At 44.7% G+C, this 25,581-nt stretch overlaps 2 protein-coding genes and 2 long non-coding RNA genes across 6 annotated transcripts; 2 read left to right on the top strand and 2 right to left on the bottom strand.

Moving 5' to 3' along the window:
• The first annotated feature begins 659 nt into the window (after nt 1-659).
• LOC144983728 (uncharacterized) lies at nt 660-2,881 on the top strand. Of its 2 annotated transcripts, XR_013647507.1 has the most exons (4): nt 660-951; nt 1,216-1,854; nt 1,934-2,064; nt 2,240-2,881. It is a non-coding gene; the product is annotated as an uncharacterized LOC144983728 (long non-coding RNA). The 2 variants fall into 2 exon arrangements; XR_013647506.1 differs by lacking the exon at nt 660-951 and having other exon boundaries at nt 1,022-1,854.
• LOC144983729 (uncharacterized) lies at nt 2,229-8,513 on the bottom strand. Its single transcript, XR_013647508.1, has 2 exons — nt 3,077-8,513; nt 2,229-2,684 (listed from the first exon to the last, which is right to left on the bottom strand). It is a non-coding gene; the product is annotated as an uncharacterized LOC144983729 (long non-coding RNA).
• Nucleotides 8,514-8,665: 152 nt separating this feature from the next.
• On the top strand, nt 8,666-14,147 carry nop16 (NOP16 nucleolar protein homolog (yeast)). Its single transcript, XM_023962581.2, has 5 exons — nt 8,666-8,968; nt 11,199-11,307; nt 11,441-11,489; nt 12,024-12,130; nt 13,632-14,147. Exons 1-5 carry the CDS (start codon nt 8,862-8,864, stop codon nt 13,773-13,775), a joined length of 516 nt encoding a protein of 171 aa, XP_023818349.1. The 5' UTR covers nt 8,666-8,861; the 3' UTR covers nt 13,776-14,147.
• Nucleotides 14,148-17,316: 3,169 nt separating this feature from the next.
• On the bottom strand, nt 17,317-25,115 carry arl10 (ADP-ribosylation factor-like 10). 2 transcript variants are annotated; one of them, XM_078930904.1, is made up of 5 exons: nt 24,202-25,115; nt 21,870-21,890; nt 20,525-20,708; nt 19,893-20,068; nt 17,317-19,659 (listed from the first exon to the last, which is right to left on the bottom strand). In XM_078930904.1, the coding sequence occupies exons 1-5, from the start codon at nt 24,316-24,318 to the stop codon at nt 19,489-19,491; spliced, it is 669 nt and encodes a 222-aa protein (XP_078787030.1). In that variant the 5' UTR covers nt 24,319-25,115; the 3' UTR covers nt 17,317-19,488. The 2 variants fall into 2 exon arrangements, with proteins under 2 accessions (XP_078787030.1, XP_078787032.1); XM_078930906.1 differs by having other exon boundaries at nt 21,870-23,536; nt 23,636-25,103.
• Between the last annotated feature and the right edge of the window lie 466 nt (nt 25,116-25,581).

Raw genomic sequence — 25,581 nt, 5'->3', positions numbered from 1 at the left:
CACCATCGCTGTTCTTCCTCTCATCGTGTCCAAACGTCTCCTTCTGCTTCTCTGCATGGATCTCCAGAACATCCATGATCTGATCCTCTGATGGACTCATTCCTGATCCTAGAGCAGTTTAACATCCGATGTCCCTCCTGCTAGAACCAAGATCCATTCTTGTGTTTCTTGGAATTCAAACAAACCAGGAATTACCACTATTGTAGTTTCTCAAAAGCTACTAGATGCACCTCAAAGAAGGACATTTCCCCATGAGTCAACATGTTAAAAAGTCAAAAGCTGGATTGTTTTGAGCTGGTCTGAGTAAACGTTTCTATGGCAACCACTCTCGCCAATATGGGGTGGGTTGTATGGAGGCCACATCCTCTACCATTTGAAAGCGGCCTACAAAAAAATCAGTACACATAATATTTTGAATGTTGGCAAGATTTTCTTCATCACAACTTTTCCCCTGTAATAATTATAGAGCTAGAATCTTATTTACATACCATTTCTAATAGTTTGAACACAAAAGCCATACATATTGTGACGATCCAGCTGGAACGTCGCTTTAGCAGGCAAACAAGAGCCGAGCTGTTACTAAAGTGGCTTCATTGAAGAGCTGCCCGTGCTCCATGCACCGCACGACCCGGACGGTCTCAGAGAGGAAGTAGTAGGCAGAGAAGCTAAGGCTGTGTCCGAATTACCGCCCTAACCACTATATAGTGCACTATATAGTGCGGTCGCCATTTTGTAGTGCTGTCCGAATCTACAGTTCAAAAATCATGTGCACTAGAAATTTCCCAGAATTCTCTACGAAAAACCAGTGTGGATCGATGCTCTCTCGATCGGCGAATATTGCCCAGAATGCACTGCGTTCATACCAGAATGCATTGCGTGTGACCCACAATACACTGCGCTTGAATTATTCGAAGATGGCGGACGGTTGCGCGAGAAAGAGGACTTAAAAATGTAAGTATATTTAAAAGTATCAAGTATCTGTTGTAAAATATATTTGTAAATACGTAGATGATGTGTTTAATGTGTTATATTCCTCAATCGACTATCTACATTGTCTGAAAGCTCATCAATTTCGGTAATGCTAAAGCTAACGCTAGCGCGAATTAGCGCCGAATGCTAAAAACAAACGCTGTTGATATTACATAAAAAAACGAGTGAGTTCTAACCGTAGTAATAAGTTATTAACACATTTTTAAAATGTGTTTATATATGTAGGGACTGACGAGGATAAAGAAAATCTGATCCATCTGTGGATGGAGAAAGAGCCTGTTTGTTATCAGGAAAGCTCGTGCCGGATGGGAGTGAGAGACACTTGATCAGATTTGTATTTATTTATCATTAAACTGTAATCGTTGTCATGTTGGGGAAAAGGTTGTTGTTGAAAGAGGAGAGGAGGAAAGAGCACGAAGGGACAAAGAGTGACAGGAGAGTCTGTTAAGCTTACCTCGAGTTTAAAATATTGTTCACAAAATGTAACGTCGTCGTTGTTTTTGCAATTTGTTTAATAAATGCATGAACAAAAATGAATTATTTACATGCATTATTTAAATCTGAGCCATTTTTAACAATCTCAAAAGGATTTTCATATAAATATCAAATGTACATATTTACATTTTCGTTTTATATGTTAACATTTATTTTTATACATCTTAACAATAATCCTGGTCTTCTAGAGTCATGTGTGTCACAGTTGGAGCTGAAAGGAAAGCAGAGATTTGTCCTCGCAGACGGACGCCACTTTCCCCGTCCTACTGGTTCCTGGTGTGGCTCAACATCTGTGGCTCCAAGCAGTCCCCTTCTCTGATGCACAGATTGTGCAGAACTGAACTGCAGGCAATGATTTTCATTGCAAAGGTTGGTTTTGCTTCCAGTGCCGCCAGAAGTATTGCTCTCCTCCTCATCTTCATAATGCCAAATGCTCTCTCCACCACAGAGCGTGTTCTGGAGTGGTGCTGGTTGTAACGGGCCTGAACCGCATTCCTCACGGGTTCCCTGTAGGGTGTCAGCAGCGTGATGGGATGAGCAATGCAGGGATACCCACCATCACCCAAAAGGATCCTTCAGGTGGGTAATGTTGTATTTACATAAATTGGGCTTTTACGTAGAACCTGTGAACTGTGGACTGATCCATGATTCCCAACAAAAATATCTCTAAATTTGGCTTAGAGTCACGTACAGCCTGCAGTTGAATGGAATAAAAAAGCTTCCTGTTAAAATAACAAGCTGCATTTTCTTTTAGGACCTTTATTCTTATGTGGCAGCCATCAATGCTCCCCACGACCTTTTGGAAGGTGGAAGACTCAGCAAGCTGCTAAAAAATCAGAGGTGACTAATGGCAGTTCATTCCCACTGGATGCTGGGTGACCCTGCTCATCAGCTGGAGGATGCGGTCTGCCGTCCTGTGGACAACGTCACTTACAGTGGACCGTGGCATGTCAAAGGCTCTGGTTACCACACCGTAAGATGTGCCACACGCCAGCCAGAAAAGAAACACCAGGACCTCAGTCTCCTGTACACCCCCCAGAGTGTGAGGAACCCGAAGCTGCACCACCAGATGCTCGATGGTCCTGCGGGTCAACCGATCTGCAGGTCTGCCGGTCTGGTCTTGCGTGGGACTGACCGTCAGCGTGAAGGGCCACGACAGACACCTTTATGTTGGCAAAGCAGTAGAGACATGGAAGACCCTGTAAAATAGAGAAATAATTATTTCATTGAGAAAATTAAATCTGATTTTTTTGAATGTTTCATTTTATTCTGATGTCTTACATTTTAGTTTATGACGTATTTATAAATGCTGGAAAATCTCGTGTTTTTTTTTTTGGCTGGGTTTTTGGATTTTTATATAAATATTTAAAAATTAAAGTATTTTTGTTTTAAACAAGTGATATGGTTTGACTCTGAATAAAAAATACTAAACTTTGATCTCACAAGTGTTTCATGTAGTTAGACTATACAGTTCATAATCCAGTGTTGAAAAAGAATGTTAAACTCTTACCCAGCAGACTGTGTAACCTTGAGCACAATTAGTGACAAATGCTTAAATTGAACTAATAAAAAAACTTTAAGTTTAACTCACAGGTTGTTCATGTCTGGCCAGGGCTTCCAGAGGAAATCTTCTGAGACGTCTGCTTCTCCTCCTTGCTGTCCTGTGATGCTGCATATCTGCTCGTTTTTGGTTTGATCCCATGAAAAACGGTTGAATTATTGCCAGGAACACGGACAGATTCATATATAAAGCTATTTTCAGTAAGGTAGAAGAGAAAACTACGGAAAAAAAAATGCCTCCTCGCAAGAGCCCGTAAATCGTTCAGCGGCATAAAAATAAATATCGCCATGGAGTAATAACATGGGGGTTTAGTTATCAACAAATACATAAAATCACCACCAATGTGTTTGTAATTTTATAATTTATAAATCAGCCACATTTTTCATGATCAGAACACGGCAGATTCATAAATAGTCATCATAAAATGTTTATATTTATTATATTTTTACTTTGACAAATGGGTGGCATTCTCGGCGTTAAATAGAAGTAGTTCCCCTCCAGACCAGGTGGTGGCGGTAATGCGCCACTTTGTTTTCGTGCGGAGCGCCATTTGAAAACACCCGAAAGAGAAAACTAGTGAGCACGGGTGTCCGAATTGCTTTGAAAATCAGAGAACTATATAGAGAACTATATAGTGCCGCACTATATAGGGTTTTAGTAGTTAGGGGTTAGGGCGGTAATTCGGACACAGCCTAAGTCTCCTGTCCGGCATCAACACCCATTTATTTGAACACACACAAACAGACAAACAACCCTGCTGCTCACAACCCCCTCACTCATGGTGAGGAACTTTGAAGCATTGCCACACAAATACAGGATTGTCATTTCACTGTTGGGATAAAAGACAGTAAATGCTTTCCAAATTAGCCACCAATATTAATAGTGCAGTATTTCATTGTTATGTTTCCAGGTGAGCACATTATAATAGTTGGATTTGTATGTATTTGGTTTGACTACGTTTATATTGCAAATAATGTATTTGTGGACTACAAATATGGTGGCCAAGAGACTTCCTGCCGGTGACTTCCGGTTACTCAGGTGTTTGGCTGATTATAGCTAATGATAGCACAAAGAGGGGGAGACGGAGCGAAGCGAGGAGGGGGGAGAGAAACAAACTTTCTGTGAGATGCGATCACTGCCGCTGGAGGAATGGATTAAAAAACCAAGGATGTTTCTCTGGATACAAGTTGACGGATTTACCGGAACTTTTTGCCACTCTTAAAAGGTCTTCCCTATACTTGGACAGTGTTTCGGTATCCAATCAACTAATAATCTGGTAAGAAGCCGTTGTCTATGGAAAGCCGTTCATTTAAAAGCTAGACTGGATGTGTGTGTTGCAGATATCTGTTTTTTAGTTTTGCGATAGTTGTCCATCGGGTGTTCCAGAAAGCAGGTTCTGCTAGCTCCCACGGTAAGTTTGAGGCTAAGGAAGTGGATAACCTCAGCTTTCTGTTCCAGAAATGGAGGTATGTTTCAGGGTAGGTCAAGTTGCCATAGCAACTCATGCTCTGAACATAACTTAGTCTGGAGCAGGTTTAGTTGAAGGTTAGTTTGTTTTCAGAGAGGTGAAGCAGCATGGCGAGTCCATTTGAAGATGATTTAGTGGATGAAGAAGCTCAGATAATACTTTTTCCACCAATAATCTGGGCTCTCTGACTGGTTTCTTAAAATCAACTGTTTCTAACTTGGGTGTTAAATTGGAGAGTAATTTTAGGATGGACCAACAGATAAGCTCTGTAGTGAAGTTAAGCTTTTTAAGCCTTCGCCAACTTGCTAAGGTAAAACCTTTTTTAACACCTGCACACTGTGAAACAGTAATCCATGCTTTCATCACGTCCCGGCTGGATTACTGCAACTCTCTTTATCTTGGACTCAGCCAGTCGTCTCTCTTGCGTCTCCAACGTGTTCAAAATGCAGCTGCTCGTCTTTATGGTTGGAGCACGCAAAAGAGACCACATCACGCCGATCCTAGCATCGCTTCACTGGCTGCCTGTGCATTTTAGAATTCATTTTAAGATTCTTCTGCTTGTTTTTAAATCTTTACACGGTCTTGCCCCGCTGTACCTCTCTGAGCTTCTCACTCCCTATTCGCCGGCACGGTGCCTCAGATCAGCTGATCAGATGCTTCTAGAGGTACCGAGGTCCAGACGGAAGCTCAGAGGGGACAGAGCTTTTGCTGTAGCCGCTCCGAAGCTGTGGAATACTTTGCCGCTGGCCATTAGAGAAGCCCCTTCACTGTCCATTTTTAAAACCCATTTAAAAACACATTTTTATGCCTTGGCTTTTAGCCCAATATGAGACCACTGTTTTTCTAACTGTTTACTGTTTTCTATAGTTTTATCTCCCTCTGTGTTTTCCCCCCCTTAACATGTTTTAATGTTTTTTACTGTTGTGTTCAGCACTTTGTCTCAACTACTGTTGTATGAAAGTGCTATATAAATAAAATTGAGTTGAGTTAAGTTGAGTTGAGTGAGAGGATGATAAGACCACATATGGATGTTGGAAAGATAAACTTTTTACTTTGATCTAACTTCATTATTTGCTTCAGTTAAGATAAATATTTTTTTTTAGTTAAGTCAGCTTAAAAATAACACGTGGTTATCAGACAGTTATTTTACTTTCATTCAAATTAATTCAATTAAGTAGGTGTAACTTTGGTGCTGCTGTTAGTTCGGCACCGCAAGGGATTGTGGGATACCATTCCCTTTGCCTGTCTGGACGGATTTGGGTTTAGGTGTGGGTTTTTGACCAAATGTGTTTAGTTGTTTAGCTGTTTTACTGTGTTTTGACTAGTTATTTTGTCCTACTATGTTGAAGTCTCTGCACCATGAGTGAGAGGGAGGGAGAAGATGATGAGTTTATATAGCACCCCTACGGTTGAGCAATATAGTGACAATGTTGGAAAATTCCTAAATGAAAGTATGCGACAAGCACATCTTGTTTCGTTCTTTTTATTGTTATAAAAATGAAGATCTGCCGGCTCAAATTTAGACATATGAGAGTTCAAGAACTTTAGTTCATTACTATGGAAAAAAGATTAATTGAATTGGAGTAATATGACATTTAGTTAAATAAATATGTAAATTTGAGTTGTATAAACACTAAGTTTTTTATAGACGTAAGAAATTAGGTTGAATAAATTTAACTCAATTATTTGTTACCAATAGAAGTAATTCATTTAAATTGGATAAGATATGCGTCACAAGGAAAATGGAAATAAGATCAGAAACTCGTGCGTTTACTTTGTCTGTTCTTTTCTCCAAGCAGAAACTCTTTCTTGATGATGATGCAGCCATATTACTATTTTGATGGACGTATAATCTTCATATGCCGTCATTTAAATCTCTGACTCCGTCTCACTAAAGTGTAGCGCTTTCTTTTTTTCTCCACGCGTTTCCATGGTGACTCTGGAAATCTGTGATCCATTGAGAATGTCTTTATGTACCTGACGTTTACGCGCATTAACCCCACGGTTAGCAAGTACAGTGTAATTACGCTAACTCATATCCGGTCTTTTGGAACAGACATTCCCAGAGTAAGCAAGTTCAGGCGGATTTCAGCCAGAGTTCAGGGTTAAAGTCAAGGTAGTTTAAACCTGCCTTCTGGAATAACCCCCTGGACGCGGATGGAGCGTCACATGCCCTACGACAAAATATTTGAGACTGCTTTGTCCTGAGAGACTAAAGACGCCAACTGTGTATAAATAATTTAAAGACTGGGTGTATTTGGGTGGTGGATTCAGGGTGGTGTGTTTGTGTACATGTATATTTCAACATAACGACACTGAGAACCATCAGTGTGTCGTGTTGGAGTTGTTTGTTATAAATTGAGGAAAAAAAACAAATACAAACATTTAAGACAGAACGTACAACCCCAATTAATTTTGTAAATACTCTCATTTAATGCCGAGTGTTGCAACTTTACACCCAAGATTCTCCACTTCCCATGAGCCTTAGGAGCTGAAGGCTGGGCTAACCCCCAGGTCGCCACACTGCCCCCACCTAAGATGGTCAAGTGTCCCCACAACCCTCACATAGCTGAACACACATGCTCACAATTATGGGTTCCAACCATCAGCGCCACAGTCTTCCTTCCTCTCAGCTAGCTGGGTTCCCTCACCCGTTACTGACAGTTCCGTGCCAGTAGGTGCCCAGCCAGCAGAATCGAGTACTGTCCCCACAGCGTGGCAACGCAACCCTCGGGGTGCGCATCGCCTTGGGGGAGCAGACTCTATCTGGTTAACTGCTCCTGAAGTAATTCCTCTGCAGCATTCTCAGCTTCCTGCAGGGCTGCCCCCAGGGTAGATGGTCTCGCCAGCCGTGTATGCTGGCGCAGACGTTCCGGAGCAAGTCCTCTGAGGAACGCATGGAGGTTCAGATCCTCTACTGCTGCAGGTGGAAAGGTTGGGTAACCCCGCTGAGCGAAGAGCTGCTCATCAGCGGCGAAGGTCCCCATGCGTTTGTCGTCTCTATGGCGACGGGACTCCAGCTGCTGTTGGTTCCGTTCTGTCGAAACCTGCTCTCCAAAGCGTCGCTCCAATGCTGCTGTCAGTGCCGACAGGTCTCGCTGCTCCGCAGAAGAAAGTTCCAGCAGTACCTGGAGTGTAGCTCCCTCCAAAGCCTGGGACTCCAGCCCCCATTGCCGGCCGCCAAGTTGACCTGAGGCAGGTATGGTTCCAACGGTGCTAAGCCACTGCAGTGCGGACGTTCGCCTGGGCTATGCACTGTCATCACTGGTGTGGAAACCCGACTCGCAGGGACAGGCTGCAGATGACGGCAGGTGCTTACACCATCAAGGAAATGATTTCGCTCTTGCTCCTCGCTTGTCCCAACTTGCCTACAGGATGCGAATTTGTCGCTCTGCCCCAGCCATCTCTCGCTTCACGGCGTAGCAGCACCGGCTAAATCATCCCACTTCTGAAACCAATGTAACGACCTAGCTGGTATGTCACCGTAGCGGGCAAAGAGCCAAGTTGCTGATTAACTGGCTGTATTGGAGAGCTGTCCGTGCCCCATACACCGCATGAGTCCAGACAGTCTCTGAGAGGAAGTAGTAGGCATGGGAAACAAAGTCTACTTTTCTGGCATCAACCCAACCTTAGTTGGACAACTAACAAACAGCATGGAAGTCACTTCTGCTCACAACCCCCTCACTCATGGTGAGGAACTTTACACCCAAGATTCCCCACTTCCCATGAGCCTTAGGAGCTGAAGGCGGGGCTAACCCCCAGGTCACCACAAAATATGACATTGTTTGTCTCTGAACATACTCGATGTAATCTGTTTTGCAATATTTCTTATGTAATATTTATGCCATCTTATGGCATTCTCATTGTTAATACTATTGTTCTTGTCATGTATACTTGTTCCAAGTGTTTTGAACAATAAAGCCTAAAAAACATTTTTAATGTTGGAAGTGGGAGCCAGCAGGCTCCACCTACTTTTATTGATACTTTTAATTGGTCAGTTTACTTGAATAACTTTAACTACAGAAAAATATCTTGAAAGAAAATGATATAAAATAGATGTTTTAAAATAAGTGGGAAATAAAACTCTGATTTTGGCCTCTTGCAGCCACGTCCTGTTTGAAACGCCAGGGGGCGGGACCACTCAGTCCAGTTCTCTTACACAATCAATTCTTGTCATTTTGATTTATTTCTATTCATGTCATTTTGTTGGGGTATCGGTAGTTCGTTCAGTTGTGGGGGAAAAAGTCAGTGGGATGTTCATTAAAGTGATGACGAATTTGACGTCACGGCATCAGGAAGTGGATCCGCACGTGCTTCCTTTCGCGACCTCGTCCCGACGCCGCTAACATGCCAAAAGCCAAGCAGTCGAAGCGGAAAAAGAAGTTCGACTACAGCAAGAACCGCAAAAATCTGAAGAGAAAGTTCCAGAAGAAGAGCCGTCCCTGGATTGAAGAGTAGGTTCCGAATCCCCTTGAGCGTCAAGCTAGCTTAGCTAGCAGACTAGTGTCATGTTTACTTCTGCTCAGATTGACTGAAACGTCACGTAACTAACAGCCTGACTCACAAATGTCTCGTTTCTTGGTTCCTTTTTGGACCATATGTGGACTTTAATCCGAACCAGGACCGACAAACGAGCTAGAGGGGTGATTGAAAAAAGTCACGTGCGTGCTGTTAGCATGCTGTTAGCCGCGTGCGCCATAGCGGTTTCTGATGAGGCCTGATTATAATTGGACCGCCCTGTCGGTTCAGCGGCGGTGTGGTTCTGCTTTGATCCCTAAAACGATCACGCGGAGGGGGCACGTGGAAGGGTTCGTACGATCCTGACCTGGAAAAGTTTTGGAAGGAGGTCCTTTGATGTGAAAAACGAAACTTCTGTAAAGTTTTGGAAAAGTCGTGAAATTTTAATATTTTGGATCCAAAAAAACATTTTTTAAAAATTAGTTTAGCTTGAGATTTGAATCTAAATGGCGGCAGGAGTTGAACCTCCTGTTGATGGGACTTTAATTCAATTCAATTAAATTTTATTTGTATAGCCCAAAATCACAACAACAGTCGTCTCGATTGGTTTCAAAGTAAAACATGAACTCAAAAGGATCATGAATACAAAGAATTCAATAGGAAAATACTAAAATGAACTAACAAACTGACTAAGCTATACTGGCATCCCTGCCCTTAGACTTTAGGAGGCTTTCAACTATCAGACATGGATCTAGAAATGTAGTTTAACAACGAGCGGTGTAGGTACCAAAACCATTCGGGCTGCAATAACTGTTCGGGGTCCTGGGACTAGTGCTGACGTCACATTATGTGATTGGTTGTCCGTAGGTCCGATGACGTGTCAGATAGTGATTGGTCTGGACAAATTACGATACTACCATAGAAGAAGATATAATGAAGTCCGCTGTAAACAAACAGAGCGGTGACATAGAGCCAGATTACCTTCATAACGTGCTGGAGAGAACCAGCTGCAGACATTGCAGACGCCGCGGACACTGCAGACGCCGGTCGGTCAGAGAACTTTAGAAAACAGGAAATGATGGCCTTACTATCCATCCATCTTCCTCCGCTTATCCGGGACCGGGTCGCGGGGGCAGCAGTCTAAGCAGAGATGCCCAGACTTCCCTCGCCCCAGCCACTTCCTCCAGCTCCTCTGGGGGGACCCCGAGGCTGTCGGCTGGCCTGGGAACGGCGAACGTCTTCCCCGGGGCCTCCACCCAGTGGGACAGGCCCGGAACACCTCTCCAGGGAGGCGTCCAGGAGGCATCCGGACTAGATGCCCGAGCCTCCTCACCGGGCTCCTTTCAATGTGGAGGAGAAGCGGTTCTACTCCGAGCTCTCTGGGTGACCAAGCTCCTCCCCCTGTCTCTAAGGGAGTGTCCAGCCCCCCATGGAGGAAACTCATTTCAGCCGCTTGTATTCGGGCCTTACAATGGAAACTGAACTAATTCAATAAAATTAAAAAACGGAGGAGCTTTTTTCAAATCTTTTCTTTGATTTCTGTTCTAATATTTATAAGAACTACAAAAGCAAAGAACTCCAAACATGGTGGACTCTGACCTCATCTGTTCATGGAACTAGAAGGAGCTGCAATCACACGTAGAAAGGCATCAGGGCGTCACAGACACGATCTGTTTGGTTTCTGTGCTCGTCACCACATCATCTGTTCTACTGACTCTCCCGCAAACATCACAGAGAAAAGTGTTGGAGAAATATTAAATATGGACCAGGATGAACAGTTTATGAATTTTGTTTGAGTCAATGCAGACGTTAACTGGTGATGTGGTGACGAGCACAGAAACCAAACGGATGGTGTCTGTGACGCTCTGATGCTGTTCTACGTGTGATTGCAGATTATCTTCTAGTTCCATGAACAGATGAGGTCAGAGTCCACCATGTTTGGAGTTAAAAATATTAGAACTATTAGAATCACAGAGAAGATTTGAACAAAGATTCCAGTGTCTTCTTTTAATTGAATGCAGCAGGCTTTCATACATTCCTGCAGTTTCCGCCACACCTTGAATAACTTGATTCAACTTATCTGATCAGAAGAGCATGAGTGGATCTGTAGGCTGGTTCTGATGCAATCAGACGGTCATGAGGAGGTGGTGGAACCAGCCATGTGGATGTTGGAGCTGGCGTTTATGGTCAAAGATGGCAGAAATGCTCATATGTTTCTTTTCTCAGTTCACACATTAGAAATGCCTGGGATGACAGTAAGTCCACCGCCTCCAACCTGCTGGCGATGGGTCTGTCATCTGACCCGAACCGGACCCTGCCGGTGAAGAAGACGAGGGTGAGTGAAACTGGGTTTAGCTGGACTGAGAGCACCAGAACAGTCTGGGGCCTTCACTTTTTACCCTGCAGTTCTGCTTGGTGCCAGCAGAGAGCAGCGTAGTGCTGAACTGTTTTCTGTCTTCATCCTGCAGAGCGCTCCACAAAGGGCCGGCATCATCACCAAACCCTACATCCTCAACCGTGAGTTCTTCCTGAAGCTTCAACACTAACAGACTGGAACATCCAGAAACAGAACCAAACGTACCTTTGTCTGAATCCCTGACAGATTTGGGATCTGCAGAGTCCAGTTTTAGTTCTAAGAACCAAACATGGCGGCACTGACAGAAGAATCAGCAGCTTTTAGTTTCTTTCTACTGATTCCTGTTGATCTCTGACCTAAAATGGATCCAGATCCTCTTTATCCCAAACTTCAACCAGTGTGACTCAGAGATGCCTGGAACTGAACAGTGACGTTTTCCAGATTCCGTCCAAGATAATAAAGAGGATTTAAAAGGATTTAATTCAATTTGGAACAATGCTAATGTTTTAGGTCCTCAGTGATCTGGTTAGATGGTAGGAATACAAATAGATTTGATTAATCAATACGTCCTACTTGATATTCAAATACAGAAAACCTGCAGGGAAACCAGAATATTGTACATTTTATTGTCAAAATGAGATAAAAAGGCCTGAAAATGACGTCCCTGTTTCTCTGACTGTTGTCCTCGTGAGCAGAGCTGGAAGAAGAAGCCAGCCTCCCTGAGAAGGACTGCAAGACGCTGTCGTCTGACCTGATGGAGTACGTCCAGTACATGGTCCGCCAGCACAAGGACGACTACAAGGCGAGTCCCTGTCACGCCATCAGAACCAGAAGATGAACACACACACCCACAGCAGCCACTAAAAGTATTCAGTCAGCCACCAGGTCTAGTTCTTTCCCTTAGAAAGCTGAGTTTGGTCTGATTCAGGAGATAACATGATCAGCTCAGAAAAAACCTCTGGGTTTCTGTTCTTCACAGACCTGTCAGTTTCTCTGTTGGAAGCTCATCTGTCCTCCACTCGTTAGAACGTTTGAACAGGTCACCTGGCAGCCAGACGTGTCCCTCTGACGTGTCCCTCTGACGTGTCCCTCTGACGTGTCCCTCTGACGTGTCCCTCTGACGTGTCCAGACTCGCTGGAGTTTTCTAGAGAGCATCTGGATGATCCAGAGGGGGATCGGGACAAACCCGTATGATGAAGCCAAACCAAAACTGGTTCAAACTCAGCTCCTCATGTTTGGAGGAGAACTGACACTGAGCTGCATCCAAAGAACACCACACCCACAGTGATGCATGGGGGTGGAAGTATGATGCTTTGGGACTGAAGAACAGGACTAATGGATTCATGGAGGGAGACATTTTGGACCAAGTGAGAACATTGAGGATGAAATCTGTCTGGATCTTTCAGCAGCACAGTGATCGCCAACACATCACCATGGCAACCAAAAATAAAACACAATAGAAAGCCATTGTCATACTTGGTATGACATTCAATGTGTGCGGTCAATACAGAAAAACAGTCCAAATCAGATCAAAAATGTGCAGCATTCAGGCAGATGTGCAGGAATCCAGAAACTGTCTGAGTCCCAAAACGTCACGGCTCTGGAGAAGATCTGCAGGGATGAATGGACCAAACCGGCTAGAGACCTTTGACCTCTGACCTCTTTCATGGCAACATTCGAGTATTGAGGTGAACTTCCATTATTGACCAAATCCTTATTTTGTGTCCCAGGAAAAAAAGTCTTTCAAAAAGTGATAGTCTATATGTGCGTCCGCCGCAGCTGCAGGGTCGTCTGCTGCAGCGTCTGCCGCACCTGCAGGGTCGTCTGCTGCAGCGTCTGCCGCAGCTGCAGGGTCGTCTGCTGCTGCAGACGGGGTCGTCTGCTGCAGCGTCTGCCGCAGCTGCAGGGTCGTCTGCTGCAGCGTCTGCCGCACCTGCAGGGTCGTCTGCTGCAGCGTCTGCCGCACCTGCAGGGTCGTCTGCCGCAGCGTCTGCCGCAGCTGCAGGGTCGTCTGCTGCTGCAGACGGGGTCGTCTGCTGCAGCGTCTGCCGCAGCTGCAGGGTCGTCTGCCGCAGCGTCTGCCGCAGCTGCAGGGTCGTCTGCTGCTGCAGACGGGGTCGTCTGCTGCAGCGTCTGCCGCAGCTGCAGGGTCATCTGCTGCAGCGTCTGCCGCAGCTGCAGGGTCGTCTGCTCTAATGCATGCTTGTGTGCAGTCTTGGACAGTGGAGGACAGAATCTGTAGTTAGAACCTGCCATCAGACGGGTCGGCGCCCAGTCCTGACCTTCCTCTTCCTCTCTGCAGGCGATGGCTAGAGACGAGAAGAACTATTACCAGGACACCCCCAAACAGATCAAGAGGAAGATCAACGAGTACAAACGCTGCCACCCGCAGCTCTTCCAGGCCTTCCTGAACTCGCTGGGCGCTCCAGAACCCATGGTTCAGTAGGTGGGGCTGACGTGGGCGGGTGCAGAGCTGGACTCACTGACCCGAGCGGCCCCTGAGACGGTCCCCCCGCTCCAAACATCCAAGGATTTCTTTGATGGACAGACAATAAAAGAACAAAGTGAAACTGTGTCTGGATGATCTCAGCGCTCGAACCTTCAACTTGGTTTGTGGCCGTGTTTCTGTTTACTGCTGCTGTGATTGGATTATTGATTGGATCCGCCCCTTCCAAGCTGTTTCCATAGCAACTGTACTCGTACACTGACGCTCTGGGACGACGAAGCTCAAACATTTGTCGTTTTTTATTTTTTTTAAATATGTCAAAAAATTAAAGTACCGAGTTTTTGATCTGAAAAATAAACAAAATGGAAATAATTGGAGTTAGTGTATGCATCTCTTTCTGTCTACGGTACGGTACCAAGTGGCCCACGGACCAGTACCAGCCCACAGCCCGGGGTTCTAGGACATGTATGCCGTGTCAGGATTGTTCCAGTGCTGTACCAATCTACAATTCCACAATCCAGAGCCCTAGAAATGTTCAGGAAGTCTCTGCCAAAACCGGTGTGCATCGATGCTCACTAGATCACAGAATATAGACCACAATGCATTGCGTCAGTTCCATTTTTGCCAAGTATTCTTTACCAAACCAATTTTATCTTCAGAAGACGGTGGACTAAATAATCGTCACAAAACGCTCATATCTATTCGATTTTAACTTTGTGAAATCGATGACATCACACAGTGATGAAAGTCTTCCGGGAATTCCCGGAAATCCGGGTTTTTGAGCAAACCGAACTTACTTTCCGGGAAATAAAGACCTGATCTCTACGGACAAATCGCTTTCCGGATTAAAAAATGGTCTGAAATAAGCTAATTTTAGCTTTATTTTCTATATTTCTCCGCAGATCGCTTCCTCTATGGTCGTGGCCATCTCTCGTCTTCCCGGCCTAATTGACCAATGACGGGACGTTTTAGTTGCTTTCGGATGCGTCGACGGGTCTGATTGGCTCTGTCTGCACCACGTGGTCAGCGTGACTCGCTTCCCTAGAGACCAAAACTGGCGGACCCACGCTAAACTTTCACAAACACATCTGAAGAGTTTGCGATCAAATTTGTGTTAAAATAATGGCAGGCATCGTCATTATTGAGCGTGGTCACGACCTCAGTTGTGAAAGGACGATAAACAAATTGAAGTGGTCTTGGCTGGAAAAAAAAGATTTTTAAGGTAGTGTAGGTCAAATACTTTTTTGTGTAAAATAATCTCAAAACCACATTTTGAAATAATTTCAATTTTAGTTTTGAGTTTCAGTTTTTATTTTGAATACATTTCTTTATCTAATTTATTTGTATTTCCTAATTACCATGATTTAGTTCAGTATAGTTGACATTAATTATAAGTATTTGATGGTTTGGACCCGCACTCCCTTAAAAAATAATGTTTACAATGTTTAGCTTAGTTTGTATGTTTGTTTTGATATTTCCCAGATTACTTAGTATTGGTGTTAAAGAATTGATGTATTATGTTATAGAATTAAAGTTTAAAGCAGATCCCATATTTTGATGTAATTATAGTTTGAGAAAACAGTGCAAGTGGATGTTGTACATCAGTCATTTCTAAAGCAGAAATAATGTATAAATAACTGAGGTATTTTCATAGAATATCATAGTTACTGGTGTTCTTTTTGCCATTTGGGGCTTTGATGTTACTATATTTTAGCAATTGTATGTTTTGCAGCTTTAAGGAAAAGCGTAGATTGTAGGATTGTGTTACTTTGAGCAATTTTCTAAATTCCTTTTTAGGACCAGCAAGTCCTTAATGGAGAGTCAAACTAGGGGTTTGAATGACAAATCATGATGCTCCAATTAGTCTTAGTTTCTTGATAAAGAAGTGAATAACTAGCTGCCAGAATGCACCAGAATGCATCTAAGACCACGTATTTTTCCAAAATTTCGCTCTGTGCCCGCCATATCGCTCAAAGAAAAGTTCAGGGATTTTTTCCTTGCCTGACTTTCATCACTGATCACATTTGCCGTTTAAAAACATAAAAGTAGTGAGTGTGGTATCCAAATTACTTTTAAATTCACCGCACTACACAGTGTTTCAGTGGTTGGGGCGGGAATTCGATCAGCCATAGTTTCTGCAGAGCAGAAGGAGTTCATTAGAGGTTCCCCTCTGAGTTGTGGGCGGGGACTGCAAAGCAACCCCGCCCCCTCGTACCCCCATCCACCTGTGAACATGCTCTCCTGCTGGCTTACAGCCCCTCACACATCCAAGTTAACAAAAATGGATGCGATATCGGACCCATCCAGCCCTACGCCTCCTTCCAAGAGGACGATAGCTTTGATGAAGACACTTCAGACCAAGAAGAAGGTTCGGATCCCAACAGAAGAACATTGTCCCATGAAAAGATGGAGGCTGATGAAAGTTCAGCTTGTTCTTCCTTTGAGAAGACAGATGAGAACGTAGGCTTTGATGACTTTCAAGAGAACTTAGACAATGAGGAGGAGACCGAACCAAGGTTAGGATCCGTGGAAGATACCAAGATTATTCCAAATGCTTTTCATTCTTTGTCTGAGAGGCACGAGGTTCTCGGTTTAAAAGAAGACTTTCAGGTCACTTCAGATGATAAAGGTGAGTCTAAATCTAAAAGGAAGAAGTAGTCATCAAAGATGGCAGCATTTTTGAAGTCCAGGGTCTTTGGGCTCCAAAGAGAGGATCTTTCCTTCTTCCTCCAGTATCCAACACGGCCACCAAGAAAGAAAAAGTATCAAAAAGAAGAAGAAGGCTTCTTATTTAGGTTTGGGGAATAATCTCTGTTTTTACTTTAAGTATTTTAGTCTTTTACTTTTTTGTTTTAACTCTTTGCGTTTTATAACTTTCCTATTATTTATTTTGCTTTTGGTTTGGTTTTATAATTAGAAATTGTTTTATGTGAAGCACTTTGACCTAAATTGGTCTGAAAAGTGCAAAATTAGCAGTTTTGTTTTTTAGTTGTGTAACTTTTTTACTCACTGACTTTCTTTTTCACCGACTTTTTTGTGTTGTTCTTACACAAAGTTGTTTGATGTCACTTTCTCGTTCCTGAAACAGCTTTTGTTCTTTCTGTGGAAGTATATATCTTTTAGCTTTATACGTTATTTTTTTTTTATTTCAATTTATTTAAACAAATTCATCTAATATTCTTTTATTTCTATGTTGTGAATGGTCAAAGGTCTGTAGTTGGTGAACGTTTGGTCAGAGACTACACACGCTGATGTGTTGTCATCTGTTTCCTCACATTCTCATGCTTGTCTGGTTTTCCTCTGAGGGCTTCAGTCCCCCCCCCCCCCCCCCACCTGATCCAAAACTCTAAGGAGTTTCACTGAAACGGCAAAAGCGATGATCGGTCTGTAGTCTCTCAAAGCTTTTCTGTTGTTGGTTATTAGATGAACGTCTTTCACATTTGGGGTCATTCGGGTCTAGAAGAAACCGCACATTGATCACAGCCCACTTTCTTTAAGAACCCCACAACAACCCCACACATACAAATGAGACAACATCCTGTTCAAAACAAATCAAACTTTATTTATAAAAAAAAGCTCTTCACATACACTGCACAACTCGGAACGCTTTAACATTTCAAACAAAAACCAAAAACACAATATTACAATAAAAAAAACAACAACCCACCCTTCACCCCTCCGTTAAACATGCGACCCTTGACCCCCACACACTTAATGAATTCCGATAAAAGTAACTGCTAAAAGAAGGTTCAGACTTGGCTCTGCTGTGAGGAAAAATAGAAAATAGATTTTATTTTAATTTCACAACATGTCCACTGTAGAGGACAACAGGACGATGTTTCTGTGAAAATAGAACTTAAATGGGAAAATCAGAAAAAAGGAGCAGATTAAATCTTTAGAGTGATATTCACCCAAAAAACGTTACATTTTGTTCTAAAACAATAAAATTCTGCATCACTCTTTTGTTACTTGTTGGACCATCTGCTACAGAGGAAGATCGACCGGTAAATTGAAAACTTTGCCTTTTGGCTCAGCTCTCTCCTCACCACAACGGACCGGAACAGAACCACATAACTACAGACGCTGCTCCGATCCGCCTGGCCATCTCACGCTCCTGTCTTTCCTCACTCATGAATAAGACTCCGATATTCAAACTTCTCCACCTGGGGGAGGGACACTACCCTCACCCAGAGATGACAAACTACCTTTCTCCGGTCGAGGACCATGGGCTCAGATTTAGCGGTGCTGACCCTCATCCCAGCTGCAAAGAGCAGAGATGAAATCCTGTGGTCCCCAAATCAGAGCCCTCCGGCCCAATCAGAGCCCTCCGGCCCCTGGCTGTGCCTAGAAATTCTGTCCATAAAAACTATGAACAGAAACCGGTTATAAAGGGCATCCCTGCCAGAGTCCAACATGCACCGGAACCAGTTTGACTTACTGCCAGCTAAGCGAACCAAGCTCCACTGACGCATGGACTCATCGTCACGTTTGCCTTCAATAGAAGGTGTGTCGGAGCCTTAAAGCCAGAGATGAACACAGCTGATCCAGAACTTTGCTGAGGATCTTGACCCGCACTAAGAGAACAGATCCCGGCTCCCCGATCCTCAAAGCTCTTCACTGGCTCCCGGTTGTTTACTGCTTTCAATGTAAAGTCTTAATGCTAACTCTTGGGGCCCTCCATGGTCGGGCTCCTCCATATGTTTGGGTTTGATCGCCCCCTACAGACCATCTGGAGGTCTGTGGATCAGAACCTGACGATGGCTCATTGCACACGGTTCTGGACCAGAGGAGACAGAACCTCCCAGGCTGTTGCTCCAAATCTGGAATGAGCCCCCTTTAAAAGTCAACTGAAAACTTTTTTTTTTCTAAGCTTTTCAACAGAAACTGTTTTTAATGGGTGGTTTTATGTTTTTTTATGTTTTTCATATGTATGTATTTTATCCTGTGAAGCACCTTGTGACTTCTGTCTGTGAAAGGTGCTACAGAAATAAGATGCACTTACTTCCATTCAGTTGGTTCCGTATTTGGGGAGCCAGGGGTTTGTGGTGCACAGGTTTGCTCACCAGCAGAATCGTGTCAGGCTCACTTTGGAATGGAGTCCAACAGTTTTTGGACCTTCCTAAGTTCTTGTTCATTTGGATGTTTTCTTTATAATTCAGTTATTTGCTTCAGTTCACTTTAAATGATTCATCTGTCAACCTGAAGAAAAAGAACCAAAGATGTGTTTCCTTTACTTTTGGAAAGTGGGATTTTTGGGATCGTTGGACTCATGAGCGGAGCTGCAGGAGCGTCAACACTGACGACCTGACACCAGAACCATTCAAGGTGTTTAGGAAGGCCGAGCCGTCTGAGGACATGGATCTACTAGGAGTCATGCTTTGGGAGTTTTTAAGTATATGATCAAAAGTTCCAATTCCAGGTCAGAAGAATCTGTCATCTCACCTTCGTCATGAACATATTTGTAAAAATCCCCGTTTTGGATTCAGAGAGGATCAAACTACACAAAATGTTTGTTTCTGGAGATGAAGCTCAAATGAAATGGCAACATTCATCTTAACACAAATATAACTCGCCGTCAGCTCCTCACCACAGACACAGGAGTGGAACCCCCACCCAGCCCACTTCTGCCTCACGTTATCTCCCTCCCTCCTCTTCGTCGGTTCCTCCTCTGTCTCAGGCTGGAGCCAGCAGCAGATGAAGCTCCTCCAGATGTTCAGAGGAGCTGCAGCAGGAGGTTCTGGAAGGTGTCCAGGTCCTGACAGGCCTTCCTCCCAGCGCCAGAGTCCAGCTGGGAAGTCAAGAGGAAGAGCTTCCTGTCTGCAGTCACGGTGTGGAGAGCCAAGGCTTCATGAAGCTCCGACCCGCTCACAGCATGGGCCTTATCCTGGGGGGGGAGCATTGACCTTTTATCACTATGACCTCTGTTCCACTGCTGGACGTCTGCAGACTGCACTCAATCTGAAACCATCCTATGAGCTGTATGGCTCCGCCCCTTAACCACACCCACTCATTATCATCTGACTGTCACCTGAGAGGCTGAACTGGAGAAAACAAAGGCGGTGGTCTTCTTGAAAGGTTAAAGATTTCAATCCCGTTTGTTCGTCTGCATTTGTTTACCTGCTTGTTCCCCAGGACGACAACAGGCAGCTGTGGCTCCGCCCTCAGGAGGCGGTGCAGTTCAGCTTTAGCCAATGGGAGACGAGGTCTGTCAGATGAGTCCACCACAAACACCAGAACGTGAGTCTTTCTCAGGTAGTCCAACCAGTAACGCCGCAGATCCTCTCCACCGCCAACTGCAGAGCCGAAAACACAGTTGGAACCACGTCAACCGCAAACGTCTCGCCGTTGTTCTGGAGGAGAATCAACATCGTTGAGAACAGAAAGGTTTGGGGAACAGCTGCAGGTCATGTATGTTTTCTATGTTCATGTTCTTCTTGACAGAGAGCAGGAGGTCAGCAGGTTCAGGACTGAACTTCTCTACTCACAAATGAAATGTCCAAAGGAAAGGCGACAAAATCCCTGATCGGGACTTCAGATTCTGTTTGTCCAATCTGCTCTGCTGTCTTCTTGTTACATAAAAGTGGACCCCCCCCCCAAAAAAATGCCTGAAAATGAATTTGTGGAGTCTTTTGATGGCAACAAGGGCTGCCTGTCCTCAGAGGAGCGGCATAAGGCCGTCTTTATCTAGACTTTCATGCTGCCAGAGAAGAACAGAATCATCTGACTGTTCAGCAAAGAAGCAGCTTCACCCTCCAGGAAGTCCAGCTGCACAGCAGAGATGTTCAGACTGATGAAGTTAAAGCCGCGAGTGGGTCGGCACCGGCCTCTCCGAGCCGCCGAATCCCCAGACGTCAAACTTTGCAGCATGCTGCTTTTCCCGGCTCCATCCAGACCAAGAACCAGGACCTGACGCTTCCCACGCTCCTCTTCCTCCTGCAGGCAGAGAATCCAGAAGAAACATTTAAAGATGTGATGGCTGAAGCGGTTCTGGACGAGCCCATTATAGGGAAAGAGCCGGCTCCTGTAACCGCTAACCCCACCTTATTCTGCTGTTCAATCCAATCCAGATTTTTCTACCCAAACAAGAAACGTCTTGGAAAAACGTGGAAATTCGTCATTTCATCTCAGTCGTTGTCAGATCTCAGACAGATCAAACTTTGGTAACCTATGATCTCGTCTCGCTGAGTTTCAGATGAACCCACCAGAGTTCATCTGCAAGTGAACCGAAGTTTTCATGTTTGGATCAAATCCGGATCAGAGCGGGATCAAAGCTGTCAGAGTGGATGTTTTCCTTGACAGCCGTGCCTAAACCATCAAAGCTCAAGAACCTGAAGTGACCCCCTCCAGCCCAAACACTCGGCCTCTGATGGAACCGAAGGAGGTCGACCTGAGCGGGAAGGAATCCAACAAGACAGCAGCTCTCAAACACAACACAGATGAATGCGTGTCTGAGCTGCAATGACCTCTGATCAGCCCGCCATCCTGCAGGAAGGACAGCAACAAGAATGAAGACGCAGCGTCCTGCGTCCGTGAGGACCGGAGGTCTCTGTGGTCCAACAGAACCTCAGATCCATCAGTAGTTAGTTTTAGACAGGGATCAGGGATCAAGGATTTCTGAGCAGACGGGCATCAGCTGATAAATGGTTTTATTTCTGAGATGATTATGTATTCCCTCAGCGGAGTTTCCTCTGGTGTGGTGAAACACCTTAAGACACCCCCCCCCCCCCCCCCCCCCCGCACTGAAAACAAGTTAAACAGCAAAGGTTGAGCCACAGAAGGCATTTAGGAGTTCCCAGCATTTTTAAAGCAACATTCTGAGCAGGTCTGGTGTTCTCTTTGTTCTTCAGGAACGTTCGGTTCATCACGGATCATCTCCACATCCTTTCCAGGAACATTTGTCTTATTGAGAATCAACCAACTGATCTGTTTTCATGCACTTGACCGTCCGGACTTCACCGTGTGAGGGGGAGAACCTGGCTTAGGGGCCCCTGGAGGGGCCGCAGAGACTCTTCCAGCGTCCCTGAACGTGACTGCGGGTTCCTACAGGAACCTCCGGTCCATCAGAACCCCCCACGGAACCTCAGACGTCCTCACCTCAGAGATCGGGCAGTAGTCTATGGCAGGCCATTTTAACATTAAAAGGCTAGACTGGATGTGTGTTGCAGATATCTTTATTTGAGTTTTGCCTAGTCAAAAAGAACATTTCAGATATCCGCAACTACATTCTTCCTATCCGTAATCGTAATTTTAGATATCCTCAAAGATATTATTCCTAGGACAAATGACATCACTTTCGCCATTCATTTGTATGGGGTTTACAATTACAGATATCTACAATTCAGTTGCAGATATCCACTTCATGAATTACGGATATCTGTAACTGAATTGTAGATATCTGTAATTCAAGTTTCAGATATCTACAATTTCATTCTTACTAGTCAAAACTCAAGTTAAAGATATCTTTAATTCAAGTCAATTTAAGATATCTACATGTTCCTTTTCAGATATCTTAAATTAAGTTTTGACTAGGCGAAATGACGTTGTAGATATCTCAAACTGGAGTTAGGGATAGTCATAATTTAATTGTAGATATCTATAATCAAGTTACAGATATCTTGAAATGAAATTTGAATAGAGATATCTGAAACTTGAGATATCTGTAATGTTCATTCAGGATAGTCAAAATGTAATTACAGATATCTTGAATTAGAGTTTCGACTAGGCGAAATGACGTTGCAGATATCTGTATGCAAATTAGGTCCGCATCGCACTTTAGGGGAGGAGCAGAGCGTGTTGTTGTAATCATTCAAATTGCACCTGCTAACTTGTAATTAGCACTGATTAGCACCATGTTGCAGCAGTACGACGGGGTTTTAGGACCAGTTTACAAAAAACGTTTTGTTTTCTTTAATTACAACTTTTATCTCGTAAATTTAGGAGATAAAAGTGTTGTGGAGTGTGTGTGTGTGTGCGCGCGCATGCGTGCGTGTGTGTGTGCTGAGATGGGGGTGAGTACGGAGCGGAGGTGTGTGCGTTGATACTGTGTGTTCGGAGGACGGAGCACCATAATAAAGAGAAGGTGTCCCCCCCCCCCAGAATAACTGTTTTGGAGTCGTTCTTAATCCGCACTGGAGGTTTAGGGTTCCGATCAGGACAGTGAACCCCGAGGAAGAATCGCCTTCGGCGGAGGAAATCTCCCCTGCGCTTCTGACAGCGGTCGGAAAGAGAGAAAAGAAAAGAGAAAAACACCAAGTCTTCCGTTTATCGGAGCCTAGCTTTATTTCCGGATAGCTTTAACCGAAGTGATTCTGGACCTTTTGGCGACTCAAAATCAGATTATTGTCAGTGGAGCCGGCTTTCCGGGGTTCGGTGTCGGTAAAGCGGAGTTTTATCTGTTTAATAAGGAGCTCAGAGACACGTGTGGGTGCAGAGAACCGCTGCAGCCTTTATTCTCCTTTTCATTCACATATCCTGAAGTTCATCTGTCACCTTATGTCATGAACCTGTCATCCGAACACCAATGCGGAAGTAAACAGTGTTACATACACCCCTCCTCCAGATGAAACGTCCCGATCCAACATAAAACAATAAAGAGGAATGAAAATAGTCTGTTATGTTAGCATTACAACGTGGAAAATGCCAAAAGTGCTCCTCCACAGACGGAAGCGTCACAGAAACGTAGAGATCTGGTCTTTAATGGAGAAAGAAAGGATTCAGGTGGACATCTGCAGGGACACTGACGGCTTCGGGCTGCAGAGATCCTGCAAACCACCCATCAATGAATAAAACATGAATAAATCATAAATCAAACTAACGAATTTCCAAACATTTATAACGTTATCAATAAACATTCAGCTCACCTCTTCAACAAAGTTTAGTCGGTCTGCTGCTGCTGTGTGGCGTTCACCTGCTGCTCATCATGCTCACTTCCACTTAATATCGTAAATTTAATTTAGGACTTAAAATCTTTTAATTTTACTGTTTTTGGTGGCCCTAAATCTCCGTCATAGAGCAGCCAGCGGGCGAAGCGATTTTTAATCGTCTTTTTAATGCTGCAGCCCGTGCAAGACAGGAGGAGCCAGTGATGATGACGTTTGAGATATCTTTAACTGTCATTCTGCCTAGGCAAAACTGAATTACAGATATCTACAATTGTCATTTAAGATGTGTGACGAGTTGAATGTCGTTTTCAATGACGTCATTGCAGATATCTGTAATTCAGTTTTGACTAGGCAAAACTGAATTACAGATATCTCTATCGGTCGTTTCGACTAGTCACAATTACGTTACAGATATCTTGAATTACAATTCCAACTATCCAAAATGTAATTACGACTAGTCAGAAATACGTTGCTGATATCTACAATGTTCATTCCGGATAGTCAAACTTAGCATTTTGATGTTAAAATGGCCTGCCATAGTAGTCCGCGTGCGCGGACCGAACGCGCCGCGTGTAGAAGAAGCTGAGAGCGATGAAGAGCGCGGATCCGAGCGCGGCCACGGCGGCGGTCAGCGCGGTGGAGATTTGCCGCAGGAGGACCATGAGAGAAGCGCTCCGTCACCGGGCCGCGAGCCGCCTCCCAGCGCGCTCCTAACGCACGCGCAGCGCGTGTGGCAGGCCTATCCAGAATCACAAGTCACGTGATGTGCCAAGTCACGAGAACGCGCACAGATCGTGACGTTGACATGCGATCGCCTGCAGCTCACGTGCCGTCGGCAACAATGCGCCGCATTTGGTGAAGTGGTCAGCACTGTCCTCTCACAGCGAGGAGGTCCTGGTTCGAATCCCAGCTGGGTTCTTTTTGTGTGTGTGTGTTTCCTCCCACAGTCCACGGCTGCGCAATGGTTAGCGCTCTTGCTCTGAAGCAAGAACCAGCAAAGACCTGAACCAGAACATCAATGGGGGACCTTTTTGGAGTTTGCATGTTCTCCCCGTGCATGCGTGGGTTCTCTCCGGGGACTCCGGCTTCCCCCCACCGTCCAAAAACATGCTTCATAGGTCAAATGGCAACTTTAAATTGTCCCTAGGTGTGAGTGTGAGAGTGGATGGGTGTGTGATATGTCTGACAGACTCTGGACAGACTGGCGACCTGTGCAGAGTATCCCCTGCCTTCGCCCATAAGTGGCCAGGATAGGCTCCAGCAACCCCGTGGGATAAACGGAAGAAAAAAAAAAAAGAATGAGTCCACCCCCACCCTCTAGAACCTGAGTGGACCTCAGCCTCCTCTGACCCTGCAGGATCACAGCAGAGGATGAAACATCCGTGGTGAACCATCAGGGCTCAGTCAGCTCACATCTGAGACCCCCGCATCACTGCAGATGCCCCTGAACGATGGAGATGTGACCCTGGTGGACAGAAGTCAGTGTTCAGCTCTGAACTCTTTCACTGTTGTGCTCTAACAAGCTAAGAATGCAGAGGAAAGACCTGCAGCACAAACCTGTCAGTTATGTCAGCTGTTTGGAGTCAATTAGAACGACTTCTATCCAGGATATATAAATACTTACGTCTTTGGTTCTATTTTAACTTTTTTTTTATACTTTTGCATTTACAAAGATGTTAAATGATGGGCTGTGTGGGTCCTGCTCTGACTTGGCCACCAGAGGTCACTGTTCTTTGCTGTTCTGCAACAGAGCCCCCAAGTTGGAAAGGATAAAAAAAGTGTTGTTCACCTGTAGAGCTTTGTGCTCAGAAAACTGCCTAAATGTGTGTGGGAGAGTTTCAGGAGCTTCCATCAGCCCATCCTCATGGCGCCGCCTGGAAGAGCACCCGCTCCACCAATAACAGAAGAGTCTTCCTCAAAAAACC

This window comes from Oryzias latipes, chromosome 14 (assembly GCF_053564925.1).
Source record: "Oryzias latipes strain Hd-rR chromosome 14, Olatipes_Hd-rR_3.1".
NCBI classification, from domain to species: Eukaryota; Metazoa; Chordata; class Actinopteri; order Beloniformes; family Adrianichthyidae; genus Oryzias; species Oryzias latipes.
This window is presented reverse-complemented; position numbering and strand designations above follow the sequence as displayed.